The following is a 19,293-nucleotide window of genomic DNA, read 5'->3' as shown; positions in this document are numbered from 1 at the left end:
GTCAGAGTCTTAAACTGTCACTTATAGTAAGCATTTCCTAATATTCAGCCTAAGAACAGTTAAGAACAGGAAAGGCTGTGGTTTCTCTACTCTTGAAACTTAAGAGTAAATTAGAGAAACACTTGGATGAGATGGTTTGGACAGCAATAGTTCTGCCTTGAGCAGGGGGTGGTTGACCTAGATGACCTCCTGAGATCCCTCCCAGCCTTATTTTTCCAAGATTCTTTTGAGTGACTCTAGCAAGTCCCATGCTGGCAATACCTCTTACCAGCTGGCCTTTCAGGGAATGAGGCAAGTGATGGCAAGCAGTATAATCCAAGTTCCCTTTTTAAAGCTTATTACACATTTCTCAGAGGTTCTTCAGCTTATGTACTTTGGGATAAACAAACAGTATTTTTTCCATGTAACAACAACAACAACTCCTCCAAGAAGTTTCCTTCAGGATTCAGCTACACAGGGTGCTGTTCTGAAGTAGCTACCACACTTTAAGTTTATACCTTTTGTTCAACTAAACAACTTTTCAAATGTAGACAAGCTCCAACCCCAAAATAAGCCAGTTTTATGCATGTTCCAGTGCTGGGGTTGTGCTGCAATAAAGAGCTGTCACAGGACCCAAAAGAAAAAAAGATTTTTGTTAGTGCCATGCCAAAATCCCTTTCAGCTTGGCTGCTGGCCAGCGTGTACTGAATGCCTACAGCCCCGGGAATTTCAGTATGTCACTTCTTACACCCCCCCGCCCCATATAAACTCTGAAGCAGTTTTGTGAAACTGGTTGAGGGCAATTGCTTCTTGGCACTCATTAAAGAAATAAGCACCAACATTCGAGCACTTGTTTAGGACACTCAGTTGCAGGGTCAGTTGGATTTTGGCCTTAGCAAATGTGTCAACATCCCTTTATTAGAACCACCCCCCTCATGACTTCAGCTGAAAGAGGGTTTTGTTCGTTGCACATGCATGATAAGCTACTGATCTGTTTGCCCATGTTAAATACCGACAGAGACAGGAGATCCCTAGCGCATGTATCTGCATGTATTCCACACCAAAAGGTCTGTGAAAATTGCACCTGCTATTGAAGAGTCTCTCACACCCTTTTCCACTGCTTTTGTCAATTTGCTAATCCCCAAAGCAACAGCATGAAAAGGCAGGCTGGTTAGCACTGGACTTGCAAAGAAAGCTGGCTCATCCCATCATGTTAGGGTTCAGTAATAGTCTAAACTAAGCAATCTTAAAAGTTTATTTAGGGAAAATGCGAACAGCCCACAAGTGCCACATCTTGTTCCTCCTAGCATCACCAGCTTGGAAATACTGCCTCAAGTCACTTCACCCAGTATGTTCTCCTGAAGACAGGTACAATCCCCAGGAGAATAAGAGGCATGTGGCTTTGGAATATACTTTTGCACAGAAAAACATCTGAATCAACCAGTGATAAACAACTATCCCCACCTCCCAAGCACAGAATGGGACAGTTACAAAACCACCTGACGGACACAGAACAAAGCACCATGCCAACTGTAAAGTAGCTTCCAGATTTAAAATAAATAAATAAATAAATAAATAACCAACCCCACAAGGAAAACAAACAAGGAAAAACAAAACCAAACAAATGAAAAAGAGCAGCCAAGGCTGAGTTTTACCAACCTATATAAGCAGCTATACCACTTCAAAACTTTCCCTACTAAATACCAATCTTTTTTTCCTCCTTTAGAGCAATAGATAAGAACAACACACAATTCTGGCAGTTATCTGGATGGGATGCTGCCTAGTCAAGATTAAGAAGTTCACTTATTTTTCTTCCTCTTCAATGCATAGTCTCAAGTTTTGGAACTGCATGCAAGCTCACAGGCTATTCCCTTTCCACTTCAAAGGTGTGCCAGCTGCCTCAAAAGATTTGGGATGTAAACCTGCAATCATCATAGATTAAAACTCTCTTATATTATGGAAGGACCTAATGCCCCATCGAGCCAAGCACTGTAAAACATATATTTTTTAAATAATAATAAAGCTTAATGTCCCAAACACTTCACGATTAAAACAAAAAAAGGAGGGAGGCAGCAAATCAGGTGAGATTTAAAAAGTTAAGAGCAAGACATCCTGGAAAGCTAGGGTGAAGGGTAGGACTGGAAATTAAGTTTGTTTGAACAGAGTGAAAACTCACAAACAATCCTGGCTCCTGCAGGCTCTGAGCAGGAATGAGAGATTCTAAGTCTTAAGTTTTGCTGTAATGCACACATATGGAAAAGCTGTTTATGAAATGTAAGGTTACTGGCAGCGAGAACCTCCAGCAGAAATTTTTCTGGAGGTCTTACCTAAAACTATTCCTTACCTTGAAACTAGTCAAAAAACTTTTTTTAGGATTTAGATTCCTTTTTCCTTCCCTATCCAAACCCTTTGTGCTTTAAGCCCCAAAGAGACTCTTACACCAAGACACTGACACTACTACATTTTTCATAAGACAAACAAGTTGCATCATGGAATCGTAGCACTCCTCCTCCTCCTTAAGAAGCAGTCTAGCTGCACATCTGGCAAATCTTCCATCCACTTACAAAAAGTGGTCAAGTGCTCTGAATTCCCCTCACCAACACAGGACATCAAATCCTTGAGAGCAATACTCCTCCATTTCATAGGCACTTTCATGCCACACATTTGCAAATGCAGAGCGCAACTCAACCACAAGAAAGAAAACATCATTCAATAGTACAAAAGATTGTGACGGCTAGAATAAATGTGAAGAAAATGGTTCTTTTGTTTACCTCCTGTCACTGAAGGATTAAAGTAGAAAAGGAAAGAGTCAAGCACAGGTTTTCAGGGCTGTATAAAAAGCCCATTCATCAGGTTATAAAGAGTCACATGCATTTGATTGTGTCAGTTCGACAAAGCCACAGTAAGAGGCATTTCTTTGGGAGATATCGCTGCCTGAAGTACAGAAGGGGAACAAAGGACAATCCAGATACACAAACACTAAAGGGAGAAAAACATGCTGTCATGGAAGCCATGCATTCCAACATGATGTGGAAGAGGGAAACACCTAATGATAACAGATCCTTCACCCACCCACCCAAAAAAGGGAAGGTAACTTTCACAAGAAAAAGATTAGAGGTGTAGGTTGTAACTGTGGTGGTCTAAGGACATAGGCACACAAGGTTCTTTGGGTAAATCTGGTATCTTTTATTAGACCAAATTCAATTTGTCCAGTCCAGCTCCCATCATAGTCATGAACCTTTAACACTACTTAACATTAAGATACACCGTCAACTCTACAAAAGCAAAAACAACAACAAAATTAATGCTGAACTTTATCTGCTATTATTAAGAAAGATAAACAGCTCCTCTAAAAAGGTTCAGGACTGTACACATGGCCTGAATGAATAGGTTCAGGTATAAGAAGCCATGAAGGTTACAACAGTGACACAAGGTTTTAATATTTGTTTGTGCCACTATTACAAAAGCTGAACAAGTCCTTGGTGTGTATACACATAAATACTTTATTGGAATTATTTATAAACATGTTAGGCAGGTTCTTCCCTGGTCAAATTTTAGCATCACATGTATTAAAACTATGGCCATATTTTACCAAAGTGGCATTTTAACATTGTATTTTATAGATGCGTGTTTGTAAAGTCAGATGCCTGAGACTTCTGCAGCTGGCACTATGGTAAGAAAACAGTTTAATGCTGAAGTCAAGGTTGCTTTAAAACAAATAAACAAAAAAAACAGGATGTTTAATATTAAAAGAGGACCAATGTATTTGGCTGCCAGGATTAGGCATGACTACTATACCAAGAGCAGCATATGGTGATTTAAGGAGTAGTACTTCTAGCTTTAACAGCATAAATTTCTGCATTTCCTGAATTCAATGGTTCTCTAGATCCAAAACCTTTTAAAAATCAAGTCAAACTGTACCACCAAGTCCTAGGGCTCCACGACCTATTTTTATTAGAGTAGGAGTGGCCAGCATACATAAGCTAAGGAAAGGGAATGGTTTTCAAAAGAAATTTTGAAACGAGTTTGATATCAAATGAGTCTTAGAAGGTAAAGACAGACAAGCCTGATTAACAGGCACAGTTCTACTGAGCAGGAAAAGGCAAAACAATACATACTTCAAAACTAATAGGGGGAGCTGGGGAAATCACTGAGCTAGATCTAAATTCAGAAAGAAGATGGGGACCTTGAGGCTAAAAAAGGGTGAAAACTACTGGTACCACTTAAGGCAGAAACACAACTTCACTCTGCCGTGCCATGCTCTCTCCATTGCCTGCCTGCCCTCCCGGCCCCTAGTTTGTATCTCAGGGGTCAAGGGCAACCCCCACTGCTGAGGCCGCCCTTACACAAACACACACACTGACTGCCCCAAACAATACCACCTTACAGCTCTGGGAGCATGGAAGGAGTGGAGGGGGAAGTCAGGCTGAAAAACACAACTCCGTGCATCCACTGACTCACAGCAGAGCGTGCTGCTGGGAGCATGGTGTAGGGCTGGCACGGGGGCTGCTTGAGGCAGGGAAGGGCAGGGGAAGGTAGCACCAGTGGTAACAGTTTCCAGAAAAGTAGCTGCAAGCACTGCTGGAGTAGCTGGGGCAGGTACAGGAAGCCAAACAGAGGAGGAGAGCATTTATGTCCTCACACAGGGACAGGATGCCATGGCACCCCAAGCTGCCACAGCACTCCAGTTGAGAATCACTAGGACAGACTATTCTCTGTGGCCTCAGAAGACAAAACCAGGAACAATGGCCTCAAACTGCAGCAGAGGAAATTTAGGTTAGACATAGGAAGAACTCTCTCACTATGGACGTGTCCAGAAGTGTGTGGACGTTTGGTTTCCCAGGGACATGTAGTGGCAGCACACCTTGCACCGCTGCTTCTTGTCCCTGGGGAACACGTGTGGCACACATACTTTGACATATGACAAGTTACCCCAGGTGGGGTAGGGGAAGCTGGCACCATGCTGGCCCTAGCAGCCTTACCTGGGGTCCCGGGGGCCTCCCAGTACTGCAGCCACAGCGATTCTGCTGCGTGAAGCCTGGGTCTAGGCAGCCAGCTCCACTTTTCAGCAGCATGTACTAGCCAAGCATGCGTTGCTCCATGTTTTTTTGTGGGGTTTGGTTTTTTTTTGACCCCTAGGGCTGGCAGGACCCAGCTGGGCGTGGTGCACAGTCCCTGTGCACTGCGCTGGGTCCTGCCGCCGTGGCAATGGGCCAGGCAGGCAGCAGAGGGGCCCCAAGGGCAGCAGGACCTGGCTGAGCGCAGCACACATGTGCCATGCCCAGTCCTGCCACCGTGGGCCCAGCCCGGCCAGGCAGCAGATGGGTCACAGGGCCGGCAGGACCCTGCTTGGCTCACAACGGGGTCCCCACGCACCACACTGGGTCCTGCCTCTGCCCCACTGTGCTTGTGGGGAGGTGACATGTGGCAGTACCTGAGCCAGCCCCATGTGGCTTGCTAGTCCAGCTTTGCACTGGAGCGGGTCACATGGCTCCAGGAGGCACGGCTCCTGTGCGCACCTCCTGGAGCTGTGCGACCTGTTCCGGTGCAAAGCCAACTAGTGAGCTGCACAGGTCTGGGCCAGGTCCTCACCCCCCACAGTCCTAGGGACATCCCTCCCACCACTCCCCAAACCCCACCACATCCTCCTACCGCCCCTCAAATTCCTCCCCCTCTCCCCCTACTTACCATGGACAGCACCAGGGGCAGCAGGAGCAAGGAGATGCTCTGGCCGAAACTAGAGTGTCTCTTGTGGAGGACTGACTCCTTGCTGGCTCCAGGCATGGTCTGGGACCGTGCCTTGCTTCGCTGTTCTTTGGAGTGGTTTTTTTTGCCCCCTGGATATTCAGGGATCTAATTTACTCCCCACGCTGCAAAAGTGCAGCATGGGGAACATTCTTTCTTTCCCACACATGCCTCTTGCCCCGTCTCAAAAAAACCACAAAAAAGCACGTGTGTAAAAATAAAGGTTACTCTGAGTAAAAGGAATCAAGAAAGAAAACAGGAGCAGTAGTTTAGGTAGAATAAACTGAAGCCAAGAATGAGTGGAAACTAGTAGACAGATTCAAAAGAAGCACCAAGATCCAAGAGCTGGGGGTCAGGGGGGAAGGCTTTTGCAGCACCACGTGAGAAAAAAATACAATACTGAAAGTGAGACATATCCTTGGCAACAGCAAGCATTTTTCCTATAAAGGATGGAGACTAAGCTTAAAAATAAATAAATAAAATAGATAATTGACATGATATGATCTGGCAGCAACTTGGACACAGGAGGGAGTAACAAGCTAATGGCTTGGGAAGTTAAAAAGGTAGTTGCAAGTTAATCTGCTTGTCCAGTGAAGTTCTGCTGAGGTAGGCAAATGTGTATCCAGGGACAGACCCCAGGAAGCAGTAAATGGTTTTTGCTTAAAACATCTTCACTGAGCCATATAAATAAAAAGCTATGGGTAAGCAAGGGCTAAGCCTCTTCTATCTGTAATCAAGCAATTAAGGAGAAAGGGCAATGTGAACACATTACTAAAAAGTCTTTTTTCCAGCTATGAGTTTAGAGAATAAAAAGGAAAGCTGTTGATGATAAAGATGCCATCTACAAGCTCCTTCCCCTCAAGCCTCCCATTCCCAGCACTTCCATTAAGCTCTCTTTCCTTTTTCAGGTTTTGAAAGCTCAGGATGCTGGGGGAAGGGAACAACAGGACAGGTTATTTCTTTGGAACTGAAAGAGGAAAGCATTTTTGAAGAGAACTCTCCAGCACTCAGCTAAGTGAAAGGCTTGCCTGTGGTGCAGTAAGTCAGCTGGTTGCTGAATCAGCCCCAATTTAGCTATTAAATTTTACAACCAGATTGTACCTTTCAAACAAGCCATTTTTATGAAACACATATACTAAAAAGGACTGCTAGCCCCAACCCAGTAGGTGTGCTACTCAAATCAGAACAGCTGTAATGTAGCATCACTGGGAATGTAAGTGCCAAGTGTTCTAGCTTCAAATACACTTGTCAGAAACAGATCATGAACTATTTTTCTTTTGCTAGCCTTGCAGCAATCTGCCAAATGTGCACCAACCAGAGGAACAGCACCACGGAGGTATAGTGCCAACCAGCAATCACGACTTACAAGTAGTGAGGCTTCAAACCAAAAAAAATGGAATCAATCCATGATAAAGTTTGAAAAGGGCAGATAGCCATCCAAAGGCCAGGGGTTCAAGGTGCTACAAATCACCTATATTTGCACCATAGTTATATTCTTATTTCTTCCAAAAGATTCCTGGACTATTCCTAGCCAGAGCAAGGAGAATTTTTAATGTTCAGCAAGGTGGGCAAAACTGAAAAAAGAACAAGCTTGAGAGTTACAGAACTGACTCCTCTCACGAAAAAGCTGGATAGTTCATTCTGCCCATGTCAAGAAACTGCCTCAGGTTTTGGCATGGTGATTAAATGCAAATATATTTCAATAGCCAACAAGCTGTTAGATGAATTGGTGACAAAAAGAAACAGAACAGTGTCTTTATACAAGAGTGCCTACTTTGTGGGGAGTAGGAAAGGGAGATAAAAGATATAAGAATTCTTTTTTCAAGCCTGTTTACAGTCTTCTTATTACATCTTAGCATTTTACACTGATTTTTCCTTTGTTTCAGACCAATTTCTCAGAAATTCCAAGACTCTGAGTAAGCAAATCAAGTCACCTTTTCTTCAGACAAGAATAGCAATAGCATAATTAAGGATGGCTGGCCAGGCATCAGCACTGGGCACTATAAGTGTAGGAAGGTGCCAGAATGGAGACAGCAGGGCTCCAAGCTCTAGGTGCATCCAGTGGAGACAGGAATCCCCATAGCAGCAGCATCCTCCCTCACTTTGTGCTAGTTTAAAAATAACAAAAAAAAGTTAAACCAGGGCAACTTGCATGTTTACACAAGGCCTCTTCAGCTTCCTGTTTTGCCTAATGCCAATTGACCGCAATTTATAGGCACATGATGGCAAGGGTAGGCTTTAAGGAAGAAAGTATGACTGGTATTAGTCTGAGTTCTAAACTAAAAACAATTCAAAAACAAAAATAAAAGTGCAATGGTGGAGTAGGTGGATGGAGAGTTCAAGACAGACTATTTCACAATAACTACAAAGGTGGATCAAGGCTGCAGTGAAATAGAAACCTCAGCTTATCTAGGTTTTCCTTGTCGTTGGCTTAAAGGTTTCCTTCCTGCAAAGTACTGTGCAGTTGCTGTTGCACAAGAGCATTCCCACACCAAGACAACATGTGCAGATGTCTTCCTTCAACAGCAATTCCTACAGCAATTGGTGACTGGCAGGTGCTAGAGACTACCAGAAGTCCCTAGTCATGGACCTACATGGAGGTAATGATTGTATAATGGCCATTTTGTACTTGGAACTGAGACAGGTGTGCAATTCTGCAGCCAAAAATTATGACTTGAGCAGACCTATGTAGGATACACTCTGCTCACCCCAAATGGGTAGGGGGCAAGAAAAAGGTCCCCTAAACATAGTCCATTTCATTTCACCTAAACAGGAAAAACCACATCCAGTGGCTTACTGAATATATGTGGTATAAATCAAGTAACAAAGTTTCCAAGTCTGCACTCTGATGGACAACCCTAACTGTGCTGACTGAATCAAAGGACAGCACTTAGGACTAGGGAACTTACATAATTTGCTATTGACATTGCTGCATTTAGTGAGACCAGGTGCACAAGACAGGAGCAGCTTACAAGGGTATGGGAGTGACTACATTGGTTGTTTTTTTTGGAAAGGAAAAGCAAAATATATATATCCATGGCACTGGCTTTGCTATCAAGACCAAGAATGTTACTCAGATGCCAGACTGTCCGGTTAGCATTAGTGAGCATGTCACAATTCTCTGTCAACTCACCAAACAGAAAACATGTAACAGCCACTAGCGCACATGCCCCAACCCTTGATGCAGATGACAGAACAAATTAATTGTATTTTCAAGTAGACCAAGTCCTGTCATCAGTCCCCAGAGAAAATAAAATAATTCTTCTTGGCAATTTCAAAGCTTGAGTGAGCAGGGACTCCGAGTTATGGAAAGAAACACCTGGGAAACGAACAGGTGAGGAATATCAATTCAAATGGAATTCCTCCCCTAAGCAAGTGTTTGAAACATGGCTTCATCATCACAAATTCCCTGCTTCTGCCAAAGCAACAAAGTGGAAGACATCATGGATGCACCCCTACTCAAAATACTGGCACCTGATTGACTACAATCACAACATCTGTATCATGAGAGCTATGACCAGCACAGATGACTGCTGGACAGATCATCATTTGATGCTCTGTCATGTCCACGTGCATTGCCCCAGAACAAAGCAAACAAAAGAAACAACCAAGGAAGAGGTTCAATATCGAACACCTTAAAGACCCCACCAAAAGTAACCATCTCCAGCACTACCGTCAGCGAGACACTCGCTGATCTCCTGGATCTTCTTGACACTGTTTCTGGGAGAGCCCCAAGGAAGGCATACATAAGACAGAAACCTAGAGATTCTTTGCATTTCTCCACAAAGAAACATCAGCACTAGTTCAATGAGAGAAATTCAGGCTCCCCTTTTCCTGTCAACAAAATTTCAAAGCTTGAATGACATCAACTACAAAAAGAAACAAGACACTTATCACCACATTAAAGCCAAGGCTCAGAGGAAATTTGAGAGTGAGAGAACAAGTGGTGGGAGGACAAGCAAAAAGATTCAGAAGTCTGCTGAGAGTCACACCACATGTAGTTTCTTCAGCAAAGCTAAAGCTATCTATGGGCCAAGCATACAAGATGCTGTCCCTCTGAGGTACAAGGATGGAACGATACTCTTTAAAAAGACACCTGTATCATCAATGCTTGGTTCAAGCACTCTTGAAAGTGCTCCTTCTACCTTGATCCCAATGTCAAAGACACTACCATAAAAGCCATTCCACAGCAGCCCATAAAGGGCTAACTTGCAGATCCACCAACTTATAAAGAGGCCTTGAAAGCTACTGAATACCAGCTGAAATTTATAAAACAAGGTGGGAAAAAACAAAAAGCACAAAGAAACAAACAAAAAACTCTCTCCAACTATGCATCATCATTATGGAAAAATCTGGAAACATGAATTTATGACATGCCAGCATCATTACCATATTTAAGAGAGGAGATATATAGGACTGCAGCAAATTATTGTGGTATTGTACTCCTCTCCATAGCTGGTAAGATCCTCACCTGCTTTCTCCTTAATAGACTCACTTTCCTCACTAAGGAAATTCTATCCAAGTCCGAGTGTGGTTACAGACAACTCAGTGGTACAACAGATATGTTCTTTGTTGTTAAACAGCTGCAAGAAAAAAAGTGCCACAAGCAAGAGTGAGATTTTACATGGCCATCACTGACCTGATTAAGGCTTTTGATTCTATCAGAGAGGCCCTGTGGAAGATCCTAATGAGATCTGGATGCCTGCCGAAATTTGCTACCATCATCAGACTTCTTCACAACAATATGACAGTAAATGTTGTTAGCAATGGCTCAGAAACACCCTCCTTGCCTATTAGAACTGGAGTCAAGCAAGGATGTGCAATTGCCCCGCACATGTCCATATATATATTACAGCTATTCCATATCTCATTACTTATATACTTCCATCTGGAGTCAGCAGCCAGTATCACAAGGACAGAAAACTCTTTAACATCAACTCTTCATGTTCCAAATTCAAGATAACCAACACCTCCATTGCTGATCTTGAATATGCTGATGGATTTCAGCTGAGTGGGCACACAACACAGAGCTCCAGGTCACTCTTTCTTGCTTCTGTGAAGCACATGTAATGCTTGGACTGACTATCAACTTCAGGAGAAATCAATCCACCCCAAAACCAACCAGCTGCTCCCCCACACATTACAAATAGAAGGTAACCCTCAGAAAATTCTGAGCACTTCCTCTATCTGATTGTGTTTTGTTTTGTTTTTTTAACATGGAAAATCCGAGCTCTACCTGCCCCCTTTGCTCACTAGGACAGGGGTCCAGCTGTGGCTGTCCGCCCCCCTACTACTTTGTGGCACTGAGTAGCTCTGATACGCTGGTGTCCTGCCGCGACCCTGCCGTTGTCCTTCACTCCCAACCCACAGCCCCCTGATGCAGCTGCTGCCCCTCACTCCCAACCCACAGCCCCCTGAACCCAGCTCCCCAGGGTGTGACAAAGGAGGGCGGGGAGGCACAAGCAACACATGGTCCCCCAGATTTCTGCACCCAGAGCAAGGTGTAGGGCTATAGCTGGGCTGGACCAGCTCTGGGGCAGCAGCTGCACCCTCAGCTCAGCCGGTGGGACCCAGAGCAGGAGTGGGAGCACTGCACCATCATGGTGAGGCACAGTGGTATAGAGCTGTACCTCCCAGTTAGTTGTTGCTGGGCAGGCAAGGAGTGCCTCACCTTGGCACCCGTGGCAGCAGTACAGAACTCCCTCCCACGCCAGGTCCTACTGGGCCACGGATATGGCTCCTGCCTGGAGCTGGTTCCACCCAGCTGCAGCCCTGTACCCCACTGAGAGCAGAAACTGGGTGGGGGGGGGGATCTGTGCCCCCACCTGCTGTGTTTCTCATGTCCCCCTTGTGCCTCCTGCTGACCTGTGCCCCCTGACCTGTATTCACCTCAGCCCTGCATCCAGAGACTTACCTGGAGGGAGCTCCACCACCCTGCCCAGCTGCTACATGCATGTGGCACTCCCTACCTACTGCAACCCACTGTCCCCAGCAAGCTGGTACTCTGCCAGCCTGAAAGGGGAGAACCACAGTTTCCTGGGTTTTTCTCCTTCAATGGAGAAGATCCATACAATCAATGAGTCGGAAGAGACCTAGACAGATCGAGTCCGACCCCCTGCCATGGGCAGGAAGGAGCACTGGGGGTGGCAGGGGTCATAAAGACCCCAGCCAGATGCCTATGGCCTGACAATCAGAATCTACTCCGTCCTCCTGGAACTATACGTTATGTTTGCAGTAAGACTCATAGAAAATTAAAGGTTTCGAAAGGACCTCAGATCAGATTTAAGCAGGACCCTTCCCCAACTCCCTCATCCCAGCTGTAGTGCAGAGTTCCATGAAACCAAGAGTGCAATGATTTTCCTTGGTTTTCACAGAATCATAGAAATTAAGATAGAGTCCAAACCCCTGCTCTGGGGAGGAATTGGCTTATTGCTGTCATGTTAGTATTCTCCTGTAATTGCTAAATGGAAGAGAATCCTGCACTGTATTTTAATTTTTTTCCCCTTTTTTTCCCCCTCCCCCTACACCTCAGTGTTTTATGAGACTTCATGCTTCCCCCCCCCCCCAACCCCAAATCTTCTCTGGCTCAACCAATAGGTAACTTCTTGCCTTGTGGTTTCACGAAACATGATCTGATGATTCTTCTTGTGGCTTGGCTCCCAATTTAAAAGCTATACTGTCCAAAACTGGGTTACATCTGATCATCTGGTAAAAGAATATACACAGCTCTTTGATCCTAAACGTGGTGTAGAGAATGAGACCGCTTGTACTGTGCTCTTCATCTTAGCTTCCTGAAGTGACAATGAGCCTCACATTAACCCATTAGATAGATCCAACTTAGGAGGCTGTTGCTACAGCTTTTTAGATCATTAAAATTCTGCAGCATATTTTGTCACTCCTTGCAAGCTCACAGGATGCACATGCTGCAAACTGAGCACCTTGAAAGAAAGTGACCCTCAAAGACAAATCAATAACCTGGTATGTGCGATTGCAAAAAGATGATTGCTGCAAAAGAACACCTCTTAAAAACTGGTTTTCAGCTATTAGACCCCTGTTACTTCAATAGTTAGAACTCAATTCTGAACTAACATAACCTAGAACAATTTAGGAAGATAACCAGCGAACTCTAACCCCACCAAGAAGAAAAGTTAAGGGCAAACATTTTCAGAGAGAAGTAGCCAAATCAGAAGTAGCTCATGTTCATCTGCTGCTACAACTGGAAGGCACTGAGGTGGCAAAGGGCACCATTTCCTAGGCGCTCTGAACATTCAGAAGTGCAGAAGGGAAAGGAAGGCCACAAGTGCCCTTTAACCTACACAGCTGCTATAAATATCTTCCGAGTACAGAGACTTTGTTTAGCAATCCTCCATAAGAGGCATCTGTTCTAACCCTCTCATTACTGGGATGTTTTAAACTAAGTTTAGTAAGTTTCAGGTTAACATGGTATTGACACCCAAAATGCAACCTAGGGGGCAGGCAATTACATTAACTAATATACCTGCTTCAAACTAAAAGGATCTTTTACACAAGCCATTTAGATGTTATTTATGAAACACACACAAGTAAGAGGCAGACCATTACAGTAATCTTCAGAGCATATTTTTTGCAGACAAGGTTCTTCCAGTGTCATGGCAGACTGTATGGCAGGGCAAGTCCTCCTTAGGAACAGTGTCCAGGAAATGTGTCATCCCAGGAGACAGCCTGGGTGAGGCAGCAGGAACTGCCTAAGGTGGCAATAAGGTTAGGCCCCAGTCCCTTGCAAAGGCAGTAACAAAACCTACTTCTTACTGTAATAGTTCTTATAGAAAAGGTTTGTATACATAAAGCGGTGTTTTTACTGCACAAGCCTCATCAAGATGCCACAGACTGCGTGCAGCAGCTCACTTGCTCTGCGCTAGCTCAAGTGCCGTTTCAGGCACAAACTACAGTGTTTAGCCAATAGCTACTGCAAATTCCTTAGCAGCTGAGAGGGTTACACACAGGACTCTGCCCCTTCTGCTTAATGGAGCAAGAAAAGCAACAGCCATTTTGGTAGCCATTACAGCAGCATCAGCATGTTTCTATTCCTCCCCATTTCTATTGCAGCAAAGAAAAATCAACTTTAACATAAGACAAGCACTCCAATTGTGGAGGGCTGATTCAGGGCATGTGAGTGCAGTATGCAAATAAATACAGTATCAACTATCCAAGTCAGGGGTGGGCAGTTATTTTGGCTGGAGGGCCATTTTCAGAATTTTGCTGAGCTGTTGCAGGCTGGAGAGAGTGGGGCAATTGATCCTTTCCAGCCTGAGGCCTGTCCACCCTGCACCCACCACTGGGGACCCTGGATGGACTGGGCAGGGTCTCCATGGAGACCGGCTAGGACCCCTGCAGGCAGGGCATGCTGGGCTAAGCAGATGAGATGGGGCTGCAGGCAGGGAGTGGTGTCTGAGGCAGGATGGATGGGCAGGGCAAGGATTGTGATATGGTGACAGCGCAGGGCACAGCTGCAATCTGCTCTGCGTACGTTCCTGTGGTTTCGAGGGCAGGGGCATGCATGCCAGGAATGGATTGTAGCTGTGCCACAGGCCCAGATCCCAGTCCCATGCTGTCACCGCTTCCTGATCCTGGCCCCAGTCACCCATCCCACTCCTGGACACCACTACATGCCCACCCTCCACCCCATCCCATCCACCCAGCCTGCAGGGGTCCTGAGCTGGTTTCCAGGGAGATGCCACTTCTCCAGTCCAGCAACCCCAGCAATGAGTACAGGGTAGGTGAGCCAAGATAGCGGGACCATGTCCAGCAGTGGCAGAGACCCTAGCAGCAGCAGCCAGAAGGAACTGTCACTGGAGGCTTCCAGGAAGTGGAGTCTGGCCGCTGCGCCTGCCCCCACCCCTCCAGGTGCCCAGTGGTGGCAGGACTGAGCACATGCATCACAGCTCAGCCTGCCCCTCACACCCAGACCATTATTTCATCCACCCTGGTTCCAAGTGGTTATAAAAACTCTGATGGGCAATTGAGTAGAGACTGTCCTCCCATTTTTGGTTCTCTGTCAAAAGGTACATTTGTTCTTGGATACTTGTTTATAAACTACCCAACTGCCAATCAAGAATGACATGGAGGGGCAGGGGGGAACAGGGGGCTGGGCTGCCCCCCTGTCTGCTTCATCATTACCACCTGCAGGGACAGGGGGCCAGAGCCAGTAGTACTGGGCTTGCTGCTGGGGGGGGATGGAGCCAGCACTGCTGGCCCATCTGCTCCGCTGTTGCTGCCACAGCCTGCCGGGGTCAGGGGCACGACAGGGACAGAGGCCCAAGGCCAGGCTCACTCCCCCCACCCTTGCCCCCGCTGCTTTGAAGCTGAAGCCACTTCTCCCACCCTCACCCAGGGGTCCGGCAGGAACGGAGCTCAGCACCCAGCCCTGCAGCCCCTCCACAATTTGGGCCCGACTCCATTCTCCTCCCATGGTTTGTGTTCAGGGCCACTCCCCAGCCCCCCCCAATCGTTTCCTCCATGGAGCAGGGAGGGGGGGCCAGGCCAGCTTCCACCTGGCCCCAGCTTTTGCCTGCCCTCCCCCCCACATCCTCTCTGGCCCACCATAACAGTGGTGCTCCACCACCTGCTGTCCATTCATACTCTAATTGGTCTCTGAGACAGAATATACAGAATGAGTATATTGACCCATCCCAGTTCCCCAGGTGAGGGGCCTGAGACTTGGCCCCCATAACTTTAGCTGTTCACAAGTTTACATATATACTTGATCTTAGTACAGAACCACCCAGATTCTTTGCCTGGTTTGGTTCCTTGCCCAACTGTGAAGATGAAAGTTTTCAAGTAACTGGGGACTTAAAAAGCCACACAGTTGCACAGGGCCACTGAGGCACTCCAGCTGTTTGCTGTGACTTATTTCAAAGGGCTCCACTTTAATTAGCCAAATAGACAATCTTCAGCTGAATGGGGAAGCAGTATCCTTTAAAATACAAGCCAGAGCAAAACACATGAGTAGCTCATCCTCAAATTGATAACCTCCTGCAAATTAAGTAGGTTTCAAGCCGCAGTAGAACCCAGATCCTCATGTTACCCAAGTTGGGCTATGGATGGACCCTCCATTTCCTGAAGGCATACTTAGACTGCAGACTCTTAATTCACATTATTTAGAATTATACAGCCCTTAGGGTCCAGCAGTTTTGATAGTGAACTGCACAGTCTCAAGGTACCCAACTTACATTTTCCTGGCCAGAGGATGAAGATGGTTCTGCTAAGAGGAGCCTCTGATCAGAGTGGTCGTGGTCATCTTCAGAAACAGACTGCCCTGATGAGTCGGGCATGTGTCCTTTCCTGAGCCGCAGGACTGGCTCTGGAGAACCAGTGTCATCGAGATCCGTTGGTTCATTCATGAGACCCTGGGGGCCTTCTCAAAAAGTATTACGCTTCCTCGTTTGGGACTGGTTTTGCCAACAGTGTGATGACTCTGAAAAACAAAGAGAGTTTATGTAACTGAAAGGTGAAAGGTTTCCAAAGAAACAGGCTGGCAGGGGGAGAAGGTTTTTAGTTTGTGTTACCACAAGCTATTTCATTTAGTTATTAGATTTCTATGCCGCCCTTTACCAAATGGCTCAGACTGTCTACTTGAAGAAAACAGGTTTCCCTCATCTGTGCCCACGCTCCTGTAGCATCCATAAACACGGAATAGAAACTGAAGTCATCATCTCATACAACTAATAGTTTTTAAGGTTAACTGCCTTAAAAAAAACAAACAAACTACATGAGTAATATTTCACCTTCTCTTGTGTCTTTTACCAGGTGACTAAAAGGGAGTGCTATTTTCCAAATGAGTCAACAAGTTCCTCAGCATATCAGTCAATTCACAACACATGAAACAAAACAAACTTTAAATAATTTTTTATTCTCTTCAGAAGAGAGACAGTTTTCAAGCTAAATCTGTGCAGCTAGAAAATAAAAATCAATTTGTCAAGCTCATTCTAGAAACTTCACTGTCCCCTTCCTTCCCCCTGCCCAGGAGAGACATGGCCATTTTTGGCACCCACATAGGAGGTTATAGCATTTAAGTTATAATTCATTTCTTAGGTTAGAACACAACACAACACTAGGGCTGCTCCACTGACAACAACCATATTCACTACATTTTGCTTACCTGTTTTCCCACCCACACACATATCTAGACCTATTCTGACGAACTGACTCATAGATATTATAACATAAAGCCGCTACCTGCTGCCCTGGTTGGTTATGGGAGCACATCCACACTAGTTACCATCATTGGGACTGCACCCAATAGCAAAGTAAAGAGAGACTATCATAGACAGATTTAAGTGGCATGTCTTCCACCACAAAGAGAAGCAAGCCCTTACCTTCCTGGCTCTGAAGAGCTGTTTTGTCTTCTCAGATGTCTATTAAACATTCAGAAGGAAATTTGCACATACGTGGTATTGCAGAAAAAAAGTTGAAAACTTTGAAGTCAAGGTACTAGTTTTGTTATGCAAAGTGGTAGGTAGTTAACTGAGGACTCAGGTCAGCCATCACCCTATACCTCACCTACCCAAGAAGTATTATCTACTGGCTTATTTATCTTCTACATCTACACTAAGAACTGCATGCTAGGCACTTCAGAGCCAAGGTAACAAGAGTCAAAGTACCTAGAGATAAGATAAGCAGGGTGGGTTGATGGGTTTTTTTGTCTGTTTGTTTTTGGGGGGGGGGGAGACAGGACACGAAGACAACTTATAAATTAAGTAAGAAGTTCAAAACAAAACTCCTACTGTAATAGCTGAGCAATTAACACACATGTAGTTAGTCATGAGTAAACGACATAATCAAATAGGCTTTAACTTATCACAAGGAGTATATCATTAGATTGGGGTTGTAACCTTAGTGGCTGATGAAACATACTAAGATGATACTTAATTCCACATCTCACATACCTGATTTACTACCCATTCTGTATTATATTTTAGAACACTTCCCTTAAAAGACAAAACAAAATGACCAACCCACACACACTCAAAGAGTTACATTGCAACATCAGAACTCTTTCAAGAGTTAAGAAATGCCAGGATTAAAATACTCTGTACAGTACATCAAAAGAAGCAAGCCTAAAAAGGTATATCTTGCTTCACCTAGAAAAAGCATCCCTTGTTTTTAAGGACTAGGGATATTAGGCTAGGATTATATCTGGCCCATTTAAAGTTAAGAATTCTGCCTGCCACCTCCCTGAGAGTAGGTTTAAGCAGAAAACAGATTTATGTAAACAAGAACCATGAATGTAAACTGGCTCCGCCCAGATTATTGAAACCTTGCCTGCTCCTGCTCTGTACAAAGCAGCTAATTCCCAATTCTCACGTGCTATACCAGGTGGAATTTTCAGAATATACACGAGAAAGTTTAGAAATAAAGCTGAGAGGAAAACAGTAGCAAATAGTCCGTATTGTTTCTAATAACACTTAAAAATTGGGCATCTTGACAAGAGACCATTTTAGAAATTAAAACTCTAATGAAGCATAGTACATAAAAGTAGAACAATAAAACCAGAACTGGTTAGTAAAAAAGTAACAATAAGAACGCACCACACAAAACGGGGATAATATTCAACATTTATGCCAGCTGACTGCATTTCCCACAAGCTTCAGGTAGTCCTTAATGAACACCTTGTAATAGATCTGGTAGCATGTAGATCTGCATAACCCCACAGTGGCCAAACCACAGCTCACAAGCCACACGTAGTTTGCCAGCATGATACTTGCAGCTCTTCGGAAATTGGCCAAAGCGTCTCCCAGAGGCAACTCCAGGGGACATCGCAGCCCAGCACCTCCAGCTGCTCCAGCTTTCCCTGGGGGGAGCATGCCCCAAGCCCTCCCTCCTCCTCCTCTCTTTCCGGGGCTGCTAGGGCAGGGGCTGCAACCATGCCACATACCACCGTTGTACATGAATCCTCTTTTCAAGATGACCCAGGAGAGGGCATCAACTTAGCAGACATCCAGATGAGCACCAACACCCTGAGATACTTGCATAGTGACAGAAACCAGAAGAGAACTCGGGTGCCTTTATGAGAAAGGCAGAAGCATGGGCAAACAGGAAGAACTGGCTCTCCTTCCAACAGACAAGGAATTTGACCTCATTGGGTTGACAAAGACCTGGTGGGATGACGTGCACAATTGGGCAGTGGATGTAGGTTTGGCTATAGGTTCTACAGGAAGGATCACATTGGGAAGAAGGGAGGGGGGAGAGGACGCATAAGGACACATATAGGCAATGAAGAAAAGGATCAGCAACCAGAGAAGAGTTTACTTATATAACCAAGGTCTGCAGACATGAGATACAGAAAGCCGAAGTAGGCATGGAGATCAAGCTAGCATCCAAAATTAAGGACAACAAAAAGTCCTTCTACAGGTACATGGGGAGTAAAGGGGAAGGGGGGAAATTGAGCTCCACTGTGGGACCTCTACTGAATACAGACAGGCAGCACACAGTAGATCCACATGAAAAGGCAGAGCTCCTAAATGGTTACTTCACATCAGTATTCCAGAAAGCTAACAAGAGCTGTGCACCTGTCTACAGGCCCAGGGAATA

At 45.2% G+C, this 19,293-nt stretch overlaps 1 protein-coding gene across 2 annotated transcripts in view; it reads right to left on the bottom strand.

Annotated features, from left to right (window-relative positions):
* The window catches only part of ADIPOR2 (adiponectin receptor 2), a 75,910-nt gene that overhangs the window by 17,801 nt on the left and 38,816 nt on the right, over nucleotides 1-19,293 (bottom strand). For both annotated transcript variants that reach the window (XM_090043435.1, XM_090043436.1), the window contains exon 2: nucleotides 15,933-16,177. In XM_090043435.1, the coding sequence (XP_089899561.1) occupies nucleotides 15,933-16,103 (171 nt within the window). In that variant the 5' untranslated portion in view covers nucleotides 16,104-16,177. The remainder of the gene's footprint in view (nucleotides 1-15,932; nucleotides 16,178-19,293) is intronic.

The sequence above is a fragment of the Crocodylus siamensis genome, chromosome 4 (assembly GCF_052110815.1).
Source record: "Crocodylus siamensis isolate JL-2025a chromosome 4, ASM5211081v1, whole genome shotgun sequence".
Taxonomy (NCBI): Eukaryota; Metazoa; Chordata; order Crocodylia; family Crocodylidae; genus Crocodylus; species Crocodylus siamensis.
Note: the sequence above shows the minus strand (reverse complement) of the source record. Positions and strands in the feature narration are given on the sequence as shown.